We start from the raw sequence: 13709 nt of genomic DNA on the forward strand, positions 1-13709 counted from the left end.
AGATGGTTGGCTCTGCTGTTGATGAACTGTATTCTTCATACCGCCGCGAACTGGTGTATTACTGTTGTCGCCTCCTTTGCGTAAGGCAGCCGTGCAACTAGGGCATTTCCATTGGGTACGCATGGATATTCGCAATATTCGCACAGTTTTGAATGACGCACAAACTCCTGTTTGGTTCAGTAACGCCCTTAAGAAATGTCTGAGAGAAAAAGAAAAATATCACACAAAATTTAGAATATTCGGTAATCCACGGGACTATGATACTTTTTCTCTTTTACGCAAGCGAGCAAAACGCCTCATCAAAACGTGTGAACGTAACTATAAGAAATCAATAGAAGAATCTTTACCCCAATCTACAAAACTTTTTTGGTCTTACATTAAAAACAAAAAACGCGCTTCGTCCGTTCCTCCCACGCTTACTCTGGGTAATCGTTCAGCACGTACAGATATTGAAATAAGTAATATGTTCGCAGAGTTCTTTTCATCTGTCTGGGAAAAAGCCTCATCAGGTAATCACATTTTATATGGTATACTAGACTATATTATGAAATGGCGTGAAAAAAAACAACATTGCAATAATAATACACATTCGTATAAGTGATAATTGTTTACCAAAAGTTTTATTCATTTTCATTGACATGAAACTTACTGCATGGTTTCAAGTTGAACTAATCAACGTTTTCTTTTTCTTTCGGCAGCATGTATGAGTTCTGTGGGGGTAGCATCCAAGGATGGGCCATGTATGCCGGCGACAAAACAGATATCGAATCTTCTGGCACCCTTGGTATAGGTAGTAGAGAGTTATATTGATTCCAATGAGGATTAATAAATAGTACGTGTCGATCGTTTCGTTCTTGCAGCGGTCTAAAGTTGCGGAGATTAGGTTCATCCCATGAGTCCCATAGTTTTCTAAATTGCTTCATCTGAAAACCAATCAGACAGAATTTATTCTCGTACTTACGTAAAAATAATTAATTTGTATTTGAACCCTTGATTAGATAGTTAAAACGCGATTTGATTGTAAGGAAATAACTCTGCTCTGTATCCGATAACAGATTCTTGCGGCCAATTTCTTACAGACAATCTATTGATAATATTATAATCAATTATTGCATACCTCTGCATTCATTCCAAATTAATTTCATAAAAAAAAAACAGAATAATAAAAATATATAAGTAGGTACATTATACACCTAGAAGTCTGGCCAGCCAAAGCTGAACCCAGTAAAGGGCGGCAAATTTAAAAAATATGGACCTGGTAACATCGGTTAAACATTTTGATACTTTTAATATTCATAAAGGTGATCATAGTATATGTATGTCGTGGCCATATCGTAGATTTGCTCATTTCATGAAATGGCCAACATAGTTTGATCAGATCGTTAAATCGTCAACGTTTCACGATTTGGTCATCGACATTTGGCCAGATCGTGTAAAATATAGGTTAGGTTAGGTTAGGTTAGACTTTAATAAACAACGCCAGTTAATAATAAACAATGCCAGAAGCGAATCTCTTTTTAAAAAAGAAACAAAAATGGTCGCATTTCGTGAAATGGCCATCCATGTTTGGCCAGATCGACGATCTGGCCAAATGTGGATGACCAAATCGTGAAACGTTGACCATTTAACGATCTGGCCAAACTAAATTGGCCATTTCTTGAAATGAGCAAATCTACGATATGACCACGACATGTATATAAGTACATTAAGTACACATCACAGCAGGATTTAAACGTTATTAAAGCAAATCATTTGAACCGTTTTCAACAAAACTGACAACTAACTACGCAGAAACGCCATGATGACATTCCAGATACTGTGGCCGCTACAAAAAACACTGGGTTCAGCTTTGGCTGGCCAGAATCCACCCTTCGAAAAAATTGAATTGAAACTCTATCAACACATGAGAATTGAGAACAAAAACAAAGCTCAAAAGCTGTACAAATTATTTTGCGTCCGAGGGATGCGAGCGGATTAATTTTGATAGGGATTATATTATAAATAGCCCAACATTAGTAAAGAGTGGTAAGTAGGTAGGTATGTACTTATATGAATACCAAAAAAAATATTACTTGAATGACGTATAATCACTACATAGTATAAAACAAAGTCGCTTTTTCTGTCCCTATGTCCCTATGTCCCTATGTATGCTTAAATCTTTAAAACTACGCAACGGATTTTGATGCGGTTTTTTGTAATAGATAGAGTCGTTCAAGAGGAAGGTTTTAGTATATAATTTATTAGGTTTTAGACAAAGCGGGCGAAGCCGCGGGCGGAAAGCTAATTATTTATATTTTTACGGTTGTGATTTCATTTAGCTTTTCAACTAGCCACAAATATTTATAATTTTTTAAATACCTTCATAATATGAGACTCTATCTACACTCTACAGAGATAAACAAAAATTATGCATATATCACCCAGGCTAGGGCGATTATATTCCATTTTAAGATTATAAGTATTTAATGAAAGTATCCATATTCATGTACATTGTACATATCAAAGGCTGATTTATTTGCGTATTATCCCGTTTACTTGTGCGTAAGGACATTGCGGCCTTGAATCGGGTATGCTCATAATAATATTAACCAACATGTGTAATTTCTATGCGGAAAATTTTTGTAATTCAAGAGTTTATTCGCATATAAAATTGAAACCAAGCCAGAGCTTTCGAGCGTGACTTATTCATATGATAGGCACGTGAATCAATTACACCAAAACCTTTTTTGTTATCCCTGGACAAAAAATATAATTTCTAAGGATTTTTTTTTTCGGGATGAACCAATATTATTGAATAGAGTTCAACTGGAGGCGGTGTTAAAATTAGTTTCATTGTAATTGTTATGGATTAAGGTGGCAACAGTTTCAACAAACAACAACAACTAAAGGATATTTAAATTCATAATCATACTTTAACTTTAATAATAACAAAAGGGAAACTTTAATAAACAAACTTTTCTAGCGCTGATGAAATAATTTTAAACACAAACATTTATTTATTAACCCTACAGTAGTCGTGTGGTCTGGTCACGTGTAATCCAGTGATACAAAATTGCAAATTTCTAAAAATCTAATAGCTCCAATTATTGCAGCGAGGGGAGTCGGGTGCGCGTGGTTGTGCAACAGGAGCTCCGCAAAATTCGTGATCTGCGTACGTATGCCGCGCGACCAACTACGTAAGTTTTGAAGTGAAAACTTCTTTAGCGGCGTTGGGTATAAAATCTTAAACTCGCGTCAGGACACGTGGCCTGATCGAAAAAGCGTAAGACGGATTTTTTTTTAGCCCTTATATTCCATGCGTAAGATGGATACCATTCCAAAATATCAGACATGCTGAACGTTAATCAATAATAATAATAATCAAGTTTTCACTTCTGCCGGCACTCCCGGAGTGCAACCCTCGTCTTTTTTTTTTGTTGTGACTGTTTCATTAATTTTTTCAAATACATATTATATTGTGATTTTAAAAATAATGTTACAGACTTATAAATTATTAATTTTATAATGTATTTATTTATATTTGCAGGTTAAAAAAAACAGAGTTATTTAGATAATTATGGATAACAGACGAAAAAGACTGATCGAGGCTTGGTTGGTCGAAGACCATTGTTGTGATGATCTTGGTGGCGACTAGTCAAGTTCAGATTGTAAAGAAGACCATGTAGAGAAGCAGCAGTTAGATGCCTATACTGGAGATAATATCTCCCTATAATCGCACTAAAAATTAAGTGAATTTGGTTGATAGAAGTGTTCACTGTATTGTTACTCTCTTATATTTTTCAGTCCAGAAATTCAAGAAGATGACTTGTAACCACGTTTTATTATTTGATCTACCTCAGTGCCTTCAATGCGCTATGCATACATTCAGCAAATAAAAACATTGAATCTATTCAACATTATCTAATGGAGCATCCACACATGCCATGCAAATGCCGGTGGTACGACCGCCGACCGTGCCGCCGCATTTGCCATTTAATTGTAGGGTTAAGACATTGATTATTATAAATTTATAAAGAATAGAAAAAAATTCGATCACAAGGTGGGACTCGAACCCGCATCCTTTCACGCCAATCCGGGGCGCCTCGTGATCAATTTTTTTTTCTATTCTTTAACAGCATGCATTGGCAATGCAATTTGGCATGCATGCATTAATGTATTTGAATGCCATGAAACCAAAAATATCAAATTCAACATTGATTATTATTAATTAGACATCTTCTAGAAACACTTTTGAATCATCCTAACATAGTTTGACCATTTACCACCCGTTCGTAAAGCAGTTTCGGAGACGATCGACGACGGAGACGATCTAAGATTTAAGATTCTAAAAGCAACGTTACTTGAATCATTAAAACGTGCATCATGAATTACCTGATCTAAAGAAGCGAACAAAGATTTCCTCGGCACCAACCATCTGACTACAAAATTTTCGCCTCGTACTGTGTGCAAACTGCCCCAATATAGAAAATAATCTTCGTAAAACATTGGAAGCAAGTGCGACATGGGGTACGGGCCTACACGCGTGTGGGTTTGAGCTTCTTGGATCCTTGGGAAGCCTTCTATAATCCAACTGAGGCGTTCATCAGGGTTTACACCATACTGAAAGTATTATTATTCGTTAGCTAGTAATCCATGGCACCCATTAGCCACGCTTCGTACTCACAACTGGATACCGTTTAATTTTTATTCATCTAATAAGATTATTTGTCCAATCCTGGAAGGATTAGAGTTTAGATAAAGATAAGAGTTGCATACCTACAGCATTCATATAACTGTCCCTTAAGTGGTTTGACGTTTTTCTTTGTAAAATTTCAAATTATTAATGTAAATATCATTTTGATAAATCCAAAAACAATTACTGGTAATAAAGACGATGTAGTAAAAATAAAAAGTCATTCTTACTTTGATCATATAACAGACCATAACTACTCCGTCAGGATGTAGGAACGCCTCGTCCTGCGTCATATAGTCGGCTTTGAAAAACGTAACCTAAAATATATTATTATTTCAGATACTTTACTTCAATATTGTATTATTATTATTTACATTAGAGCATTACTTGGCTTAGATCGCCGTTTATAATTAATTTTAATGACATAATTGGCAATATTAATTTACCTGCATTTCACCTGGATACCGTCTCTTATCAACTGTGTGTTCACTGCCTTCCATCATATGAGCACCCCAATGAAAGTGAATTTGGGATAATACATGTTTCTCGAGGAAAGGGCCACCTTCTAGATATGGCCTTTCTGTTCGCCATTTTGCACCCAACAATACTTTAAAATTTTAAAATAACGGTAGATTATTAACCTCAGCCCAATTTCAACTTGTAAGGTGTGAATACATTAATTAATAGCTCATCAAAATCCGTTGCGTAGTTTTAAAGATTTAAGCATACACATATTAGAGGTACATAGTGACAGAGAAAGCGACTTTCTTTTATACTATGTAGTGATATCTTTTATTCTTTTCTACCCATATCGGAGTACCCATTAGTAGCTGTTATGATGTTACGGGCGGGAACCAAAGCTAAAAATATTTTAAATGCAGAATTTTTTTTCATATTCATGAAAGAAAAGAGTCCTTTGACTGTCACAGACCTTTATCACAACCACCACGTGAAACTTAGGTAAGTTTGTTAATAGATATGTACTACAAAATAAAGTTCACGTGGTTTACATATTATTATCATAATAAACCTTATAAATTTTGACCTCACCGTGTACAAATAGGGGTAAGAAATTGGTTGACTACAAAGTCTGGCCATCAGAAACAAAGGAAATTAGAGCAAGGGGCTCTTCAGCAGTGATATTATGTATTAATGAATAGAGTTCCACTGGGGGTCGTTTTAATCTCATTGTCGTAATTATTATTTTAGATTAAGGCGACAAAGAGGAGTTCAACATGATAATATGTATTTACATGCCAAAGCTTAGAAAATCTTATCATTATCATTATAGCTAATAAAAATGAACCGACAAATGTGATGCTGACCATTAAACTCGAGAACGGTTCGACCAATTTAGATATTTTTTTAATGCTTTAACGCTTTGTTAAGGCGCAAGGAAGGCTCATAAGGAGAGAATATTCTAAAAAAGGGGCAATAGGGCAGAACAACATAATATGCTGGGACAGCTAGTACTATAATGTTATATTACCCGTATATCCAGTATTGGTAATTTTGATCTTATGCGGGTAAACGTCAAAGTTGTACCACTTCAGTTCTGGACACGTGTATCTGAGTGAGTCTGTAATAGAAACTTCGATAGGAGTTGGTAGGTTGCCTTCAATTTCACTTAAGTAATAAATCCATTCCACTGAACCAATTGGAGGGATTACTTTTTCATCCTTTGCAGGTGCAACTTCTTCCTCTTCTATAGGAAAAAATCTATTTTAATCTTATTAATATTATGTTTGAATTTGTGAAGGTTTGTGGTAAAAATGTTTGTGATTCTATAAACCAAAAGATTTACAGAAATAGGACAAAATAGAATATATAGTTGCCTATCCAATAATTTGTGAATATACTTCATAATATAACTTTGTAAATAATAAGATCATACCTTTTGGTATTACTACTTTGATCATAATTCACTTAAAATTTAATAAATTTTTTATAAAAAAATTTGTATTATTTATACATTTTTTGATTTTGTTTAATGTTTTGACAGTTTATTTATCAAAAATGAATAACGACTTTGAAGACATATACACACAGGTTAAATAAAGTCTGTGAATAAAGTAATAATTATTAATACGTGATTATACTGTGTACACACAGTGTGTACACACTACACATGACACAATGGTATGCACACAGGGTATGCACACAGGGTATGCACTATATTACATGCATTGTGTAATTAATAAAAAAATACCGATGTTTTATTTTATTATACTGAAAATGTTCTGACGTTGCAGGCGTAGGGTTGTAGCGTGAAATAGCTGATAGACTTGTTGAAGCATTAAACTATTGAATATTATTGCAAAACCAACTGATAATAATCTAGAATTAGATCAATCCGAAAAGAAAAGCTTATGTTTGTACCCTGTGTTTGTACCTGTGGTTTGTACACACATATTTTGTACATGTAGGTTTATCAATAATTATTGTTTTGTAAAATTTTTAGATAAAGATATAAAAAATTAAATATGATTTCTATCGTAGTTTTACTGTTCTATGCACAGTTCTATGATTTCTATTGAATTTTTTTTTTCGATATAAAAATAGGTAAGCAAAAAACTAGAACTGATGCCATTATAACCGTTTTTGTTGCCAATTTCATTATTTATATGTCAGCATTCACAGTCAGCATTGCTCTAAATAAGAAATGGAAATATCAAATTACTCTTAGATTACAAAATAAAATACAGATGGAGCATGTCAATCATTCATCGCCCTTGTCAAAGAAAATACGAAATCAAAAACGAATACGTTCCTCCGCTAGTGCTATAGCGATTCTAGTGTCATGCAATACGTCCACAGAACAGTAAAGTAGATAGAAGTGTGATGTGGGCGTGGCCCACGTGTCACTAGTAAGGTAAGATCACCTAACTTGCTCTCAGTTGTGCGCAGAAAAATATTCGAGTCGGTTGTCAGCTGTCAAACCTTTTTTCCATATTTATTCATTAATTAGGACGTGTTGTTCGGTATTAGAGTGCAAAAATGATAGCAGACGAAATAATATCAGCAATGGAGGCATTTCATACCATCGGTAAGTCTTATTTTTATTTATTTTAATTATATTTTATGTTATAACTTCGCTTGTCGTAATTTGTCAAAATTGTATACAAATATCTAGTCAAAATGAACCTTAATCCGTAAGAAATTAGTACTATTATAGATTGAACAGCAAACAAGACTTTCTGGAATATTATTGCAATAAACAAACGAATGTCGCTTTAGTGATGCTTGTGGCGCATATCGACAGTATCGATACTTTAGAAAAGACAAACATTATAAATATTAAATTTTATTTTATTTTTCCTTAGCTTTCATTTGTCCAATTTATTTATAGATTTCCCAAAGAGGCTAATTTAAAAGAGAAATGGATAAATGCAACGTGACGAGTTAACTGGATGCCGAACAGTACTAAGCGGTCTAACAAAGGCCACCGATACAGCAAACCTACGGCAGTTCCAAGATTTAAAATAATGCATATTTTCTGTTTGTATTTTGTAAATATAGATTAATACTATTCTATTCCGTTTTTTATTTAATAATCTTATATATAAAATTCTCGTGTCACAATGTTAGTCTGCATACTCCTCTGAAACGGGTGGACCGATTCTCATGAAATTTTCTGTGCATATCGGGTAAGTCTGAGACTCGGCCAACATCTATTTTTCATATGTACCACGGGCGAAGCCGGGGCGGACCGCTAGTAATAATATAAAAAGACGTACTTAGTAGTAATAAACATACTCCAAAATGTGACACATTATACTATACTCATATAAAAGAAAGAAAAGAAAAATACACAAAAAATATTTATTTGTGAATTATCGATAACAAGGCTGACATCCCTCAGGGCATAGCATCAGATAAATATCAAGTAAATGTCATTAATGTTGAGTGACACAAATTTCAACCTTATCTCTATGTGTTGAGGTTCAAAGTTATATTTATCGAAAACTAACGCCCTCTGTTGTGGAGTAGCTGAATGTTTTCGAATTTGGAATTTCTGTGCAATGAGAAACAAAACAGCTAATATACCTAGGGATGTTATACTAAAATAAACCGTAACATGGTGCGTTAGGGTACATATTGAAATGCTGAATTTATAACCTAAGTCAGTTTTTACTCAAATTAAGCTGTCCAATCAAAGGCATAGTTTACTTGTAGTGTACTGTATAACTATCGGTTTAAATGTGTGGGTTTGGCGACACTGGTTTTCATACTAATTATGACATTATCGCACTTCTATATGTTTTTACTGTTCTGTGAATACGTCAAAATGGGTTTGATATTTTAGTAAAAAAATGCTGTCTTGTGATATTAAAACGCTGTAAAACTTGTTCCCGAAAACAAACAAAAAGATAAAACATCGTTTAATAGATTTTCTGTAGATTATTTGGCTTATTTAATTTTGTATACAAATAATAATTTTACAAATACGAAGGAATTCAAAACTTCAACGTATGCTGCCAGTATTTTGAAAATGAATTTGCCATTTTTAGGGGTAAAATGGTTAAAAGATATTCGGGGTAGTGCTGTTGGATTTTTCGATCGTGAATGTGATTATTTGTATAGTGCAATAAAAGTTCATGGTCATTATTAGATTATTTTAAAAAGCATTATACATTTTTTTGTTACTTTTATAAAAAGCGTCGTTTTCGCTTGCGATTTAATTCATGTGAACACATGATGGATATGATGAAAATAAAATGTCCCGCATTCTCGACTAAAAACAACCGCTATTCGCATTCATATGTTTTGAAAAATAAAAACTTTTTTTAATGTAATTTATTTAATAAATTTAATGTAATTTATTTAATAAAAATTGAATAAAATTATTTTGTCCATGTATAACTTTAGTAGATACTAGATAGGTGATAAAATAATTTTTACAATATTATAAAATAATATCAAAAACCCGAATTTATATTAAAATAAAAATTAAAACATGACTGCTAATAATTTATGTAGCCTACGTCACTACCACCACAGCTACCTTCATAATTCAGATGATTGCAATGACACCTCACAATTCACAACTCAAAATCGATCCAACAGTTTATACTGCAGGGCGTGTCAAAGAAATACACTCACCGGCACGGAATCTTGGCCACTAACAAATTTGCCGATAAAAAAAGTTTGAAGTGTTTTTCACGATTTTTTTGTATGCAGATATGTTAACATATTATTTGTTTAATTTTATGGTAAGAAATCATTAAGTTTGAGTATAATCTTTTACCACTTTTTAAGAGTTACTCGAAATTTGTGATTTGTGCGGTTAAGTCGAAGTTACGAATTGTTCGTTTTAAACTTTTTTCGATTTCGTTTATGCCGTTTTAAGATATTGTTATTGTTGTACTGTAATCAATGATCATAACAAACAATAAAAAATGCCGTTCACATCTGAACAACCTGCTCGGGCCATCACAATGTTAGACCAATGACTGCCGCAACGTAAAGTACCTAATGTACAGTACGTACCACGTACAGCGATGCACTATGCATGGAGAAGATACCAGGAGACTGGCAGCTACACGTGCAGACCAGGAAATGAAGGCGTGAGGTGCACATTAGCTCGAGAGGACCCTTTTATTGTTCAACAGATACTCACAAATGGCTTTCTGACAGTTTTTGAGATACGCCACCGGCTCTAAAACACCAGGATAATAAATGTGAGTGAGCAATCGGTGAGAAGACTAATGAAGGAAGTTAATTTGAAGGTTTGCAGACCAGCACGCCGTCCAGAACTCCTCAGACATCACAGAGAAGCACGTCTTCGTTTTGCATGAGAACATGAAAACTGGACCCACAGCCAGTGCGCTCGTGAGGTGTTCACAGATGACTGCTAAGGCACTTTACGAGCTTCTGATAGCCAAGAGTCAGTATAGAGGAGACGAGAAGAGAGGTTTTCACCCATCACCACACTCAAACTGCGATTTTTCATGGAGGGTCAATAATGGTATGGGGAGGTATAAGTTCCGATGCTCGCACGGAGTTAGTTATCGTAGATAATGGCTTAAATTTGATCAGGTACATCGAGGAAATTCTCCAGGAACATGTTCAGCCCTATTACAGGTTTATCAGTGAAGAAAATTTGCTACTAATACACTATAACGCACGTCCGCGTGTCATACGATGCGTATAAGAGTACCTTCAAGAGGTTATTATTGAAATATTGGAGTGGCCAGCTAGTAGCCCGGATCTTAATCCAATAGAACACATCTGCGACATGCTTAAAAGAAACATAAAGTTCGATTCCAACCCAGCACCAATGTTAGATGAGCTTAGAAATACAGCTGGGGCCGTTTGGTACACTATAGCTCAAGTGGACATCAAAAATGTCTTCTAGAGTATGCCAGACTGGATGCAAACAGTGTTTAAGGCAAGAGAAGGAAACACCCTATATTAAAAGGTTCAATTTTTTTTATGAAAACGTTCTTTCTAATTTTTGTGCATTTTTTAAGAAATCATTTAAATTTCACAGGAAAAGCGTAAATTTTTGTTTAATTCATATCTACGCGGTAGTACTTCTTATAAACTTCCAATTATTACTAAAAGTTAGTAAAAACATTAAAGTAACTAGTTTTGATCAAATATTTATTGAATTTTGTAGTAGAAAAGAAATAGTGTTATTTTACGCAAAAATTAGCAGTGGCCAAGATTCCGTGCCGGTGAGTGTATTATACATACGTATACCTACACTCGAAAAACATAACCCTCTTTCTTCCGTAGTCGGGCAAAAATTTGGGAAATTTTTCATTATCTGGTAACATAACACGCACACAGAAGCACCGTGTACGTACAGTGCAACGGCGAAATGACAGCACACATAGCTTTATGGAAATGACGATAAATTATTCGGTTTAGTTCGGCAACGCTCCATCTGTCTTTTATTTTGTAATCTAAGAAATTACTTATATTATGTCAATGTAACATTGATAATATTATAAAAAGTACAAACAAACAAAGCACTGAAAATGAAGAAAAATGATAACGAAAAAAAATTTAAGGAAATTACAATCTACCCAGACAGAGAACTTCTAGTTTGGGAAAAATGGATTCAAATAAGAAAAGAGGAGACAAATCATTTAGCTGCAAAAACTAACAGACCACCAGCAGATTTAACAATGAACTTATTGGAAAAGGTTCGCGAGGACAAAGAAAGAAAAGAAGTATTAGAACAGGCTCAAATTGAAAAGAAGCCAACTGTTAGAGGTTGCTTATGGGAACAACCTCTTAGATTAAAGCAGCGTTGTTACTGTGAACCAGTTTATGAGGTTCAAAGGACGAGAGCTGAAATGGGAAAACCCAGAATTATACAGCATGTTGGAGTACCCAAGTACATTCAGGAGACAGAGAAAGGTATCAGCGGTGTATCGAAAAGAAATCCGTGTTCAAATATTGATCACGAGTACAAAAAATATAGAGACGAAAGAGAAAAAAACCTTAAGGAGAAGATTGATAAAATTGATCCCTACCGGTTAGTGTAATGTTTTATTAAAAAGATCTGTATAATTAGTTGACTGATCTTTTTGTATAGAATTAAATTCTTCAGTAGCTATTATTCGCCAGCAGATTATTACCGTATTCATATATTATTTAAAATAATAAAAAAATCTTATTTAATTTCAGGCCAGATATGCAAGAACTATTTGTACTAGGTCGTAAGCCGAAGCCTCCTCCACCAAAAAAACCCGACCTACCTAAGATTATTCTTTCTACAGTAATGAGTCATGGCAACTATGCTGTCAGTTCCATTTATGCACTAAAAGTTAACAATACAATTTTCGTTAAGGATATACCAGATCAAAAAATACCAAGTGCCTTAACAGCTATGCAAAAAGAACCAGGACATGAATGGTGTAACTCGTGGTCATATTATTTTAATACACCAGTTAATAGAGCAGGAAGATGTAAACTGTTTTTGAAAAATGTTGGTACCGTAATGTTAAGATATTGTTGGAAAAAGATAAAGCGATCACTTCCCTTCATTCCGGAACAACCTTTTGAGCAAGTATTCTTTTTCAACAAAAATGAAGATACTATTTATCCTGGCCAAGAAAAAATAATTTATTTCACTTTCATTTCTGACAAACCAGGAATTTATAGTGAAATTTGGGAACTTAGTACATGTAATATTTGCCTTTTTGATACTTTAACTGAGAAAATAACAATCAATTTGAACGCTGACTCCGTCGAAAATATAGAGAGAACTAGAAGAAAAGCATATAAATTAGATGTGAAAATTAAGCATGTTGCAATAAGAAACTTCGTCTTACATTTATTGGATGAAGTAATAACGAATGCCGTTAGCATACAACCGCCACCATATCCATACAAGAATTATCTTTTAGAACGAGAAATGTTTATTATGAAAAATCCTATTTATTTCTATCATCAAACCGAAGTTCTACATCTAAACGATTTATATACCGAAATGTTACCTGGACAAACGTGGGATCTCTCTATCGTTAGCTGGAGAGCCGCAATGATGGAGAAAATGTATGACGATAGAATGAAATACTTTGAACTTCTTAGAAAGTCACATCTCCATCTTTTAAAACCATGGCTAGAAGGAGAAGAGCTTTTGAAAGAAAAATATAGAGCTGTTAATTTGCTACTCGGTCAGTTAGCCGACAAATTTGACTCTGAATATTTAAGATTATACCAACTCTTGAGACGCGATGTGTCTGGAGAGTCACATGTTGCTGATATGAGTACTGTATCTATTACTTCATTGGATTCTACTACAAGCTTCACAATTAGTAATATACTTTACGTACGAATGTATGAACATCTAGCTTCCACAGTAGAAATGTGTGCAGGAGCTTTGAGCAGTTTGGATTTGAACAGATGGATCCAATTTGATTTCTGTCGTTGAAATGTATGCTGAATATTATTATAAAGTACACTTCGAATTGAAAACCTCATGATAAAAATGAATATCATCATTGCTGTTTTAAAAATAAATATAAAATATTATGTAAAATCAAAATAAAATTATTTAGTATAAAAATTAAAATAATAT

At 34.0% G+C, this 13709-nt stretch overlaps 2 protein-coding genes and 1 long non-coding RNA gene across 3 annotated transcripts; 2 read left to right on the forward strand and 1 right to left on the reverse strand.

The window, feature by feature from the left end:
* Window positions 1–668: 668 nt before the first annotated feature.
* Window positions 669–6591, reverse strand: LOC149485239 (putative carbonic anhydrase 3). The gene is made up of 6 exons (XM_089699653.1): window positions 6567–6591; window positions 6162–6377; window positions 5119–5279; window positions 4903–4989; window positions 4372–4599; window positions 669–923 (listed from the first exon to the last, which is right to left on the reverse strand). Exons 1-6 carry the CDS (start codon window positions 6589–6591, stop codon window positions 669–671), a joined length of 972 nt encoding a protein of 323 aa, XP_089555779.1.
* An 885-nt stretch (window positions 6592–7476) lies between these two features.
* On the forward strand, window positions 7477–8206 carry LOC149485240 (uncharacterized). Its single transcript, XR_016316197.1, has 2 exons — window positions 7477–7718; window positions 8022–8206. It is a non-coding gene; the product is annotated as an uncharacterized LOC149485240 (long non-coding RNA).
* Window positions 8207–11658: 3452 nt separating this feature from the next.
* Window positions 11659–13562, forward strand: LOC149485241 (uncharacterized). The gene is made up of 2 exons (XM_089699654.1): window positions 11659–12161; window positions 12314–13562. Exons 1-2 carry the CDS (start codon window positions 11659–11661, stop codon window positions 13560–13562), a joined length of 1752 nt encoding a protein of 583 aa, XP_089555780.1.
* Window positions 13563–13709: the final 147 nt, after the last annotated feature.

This window comes from Colias philodice, chromosome 10 (genome assembly GCF_061535455.1).
Source record: "Colias philodice isolate Cphi_HAF_F1 chromosome 10, ilColPhil1 Martin Lab GWU primary, whole genome shotgun sequence".
Lineage (NCBI taxonomy): Eukaryota > Metazoa > Arthropoda > Insecta > Lepidoptera > Pieridae > Colias > Colias philodice.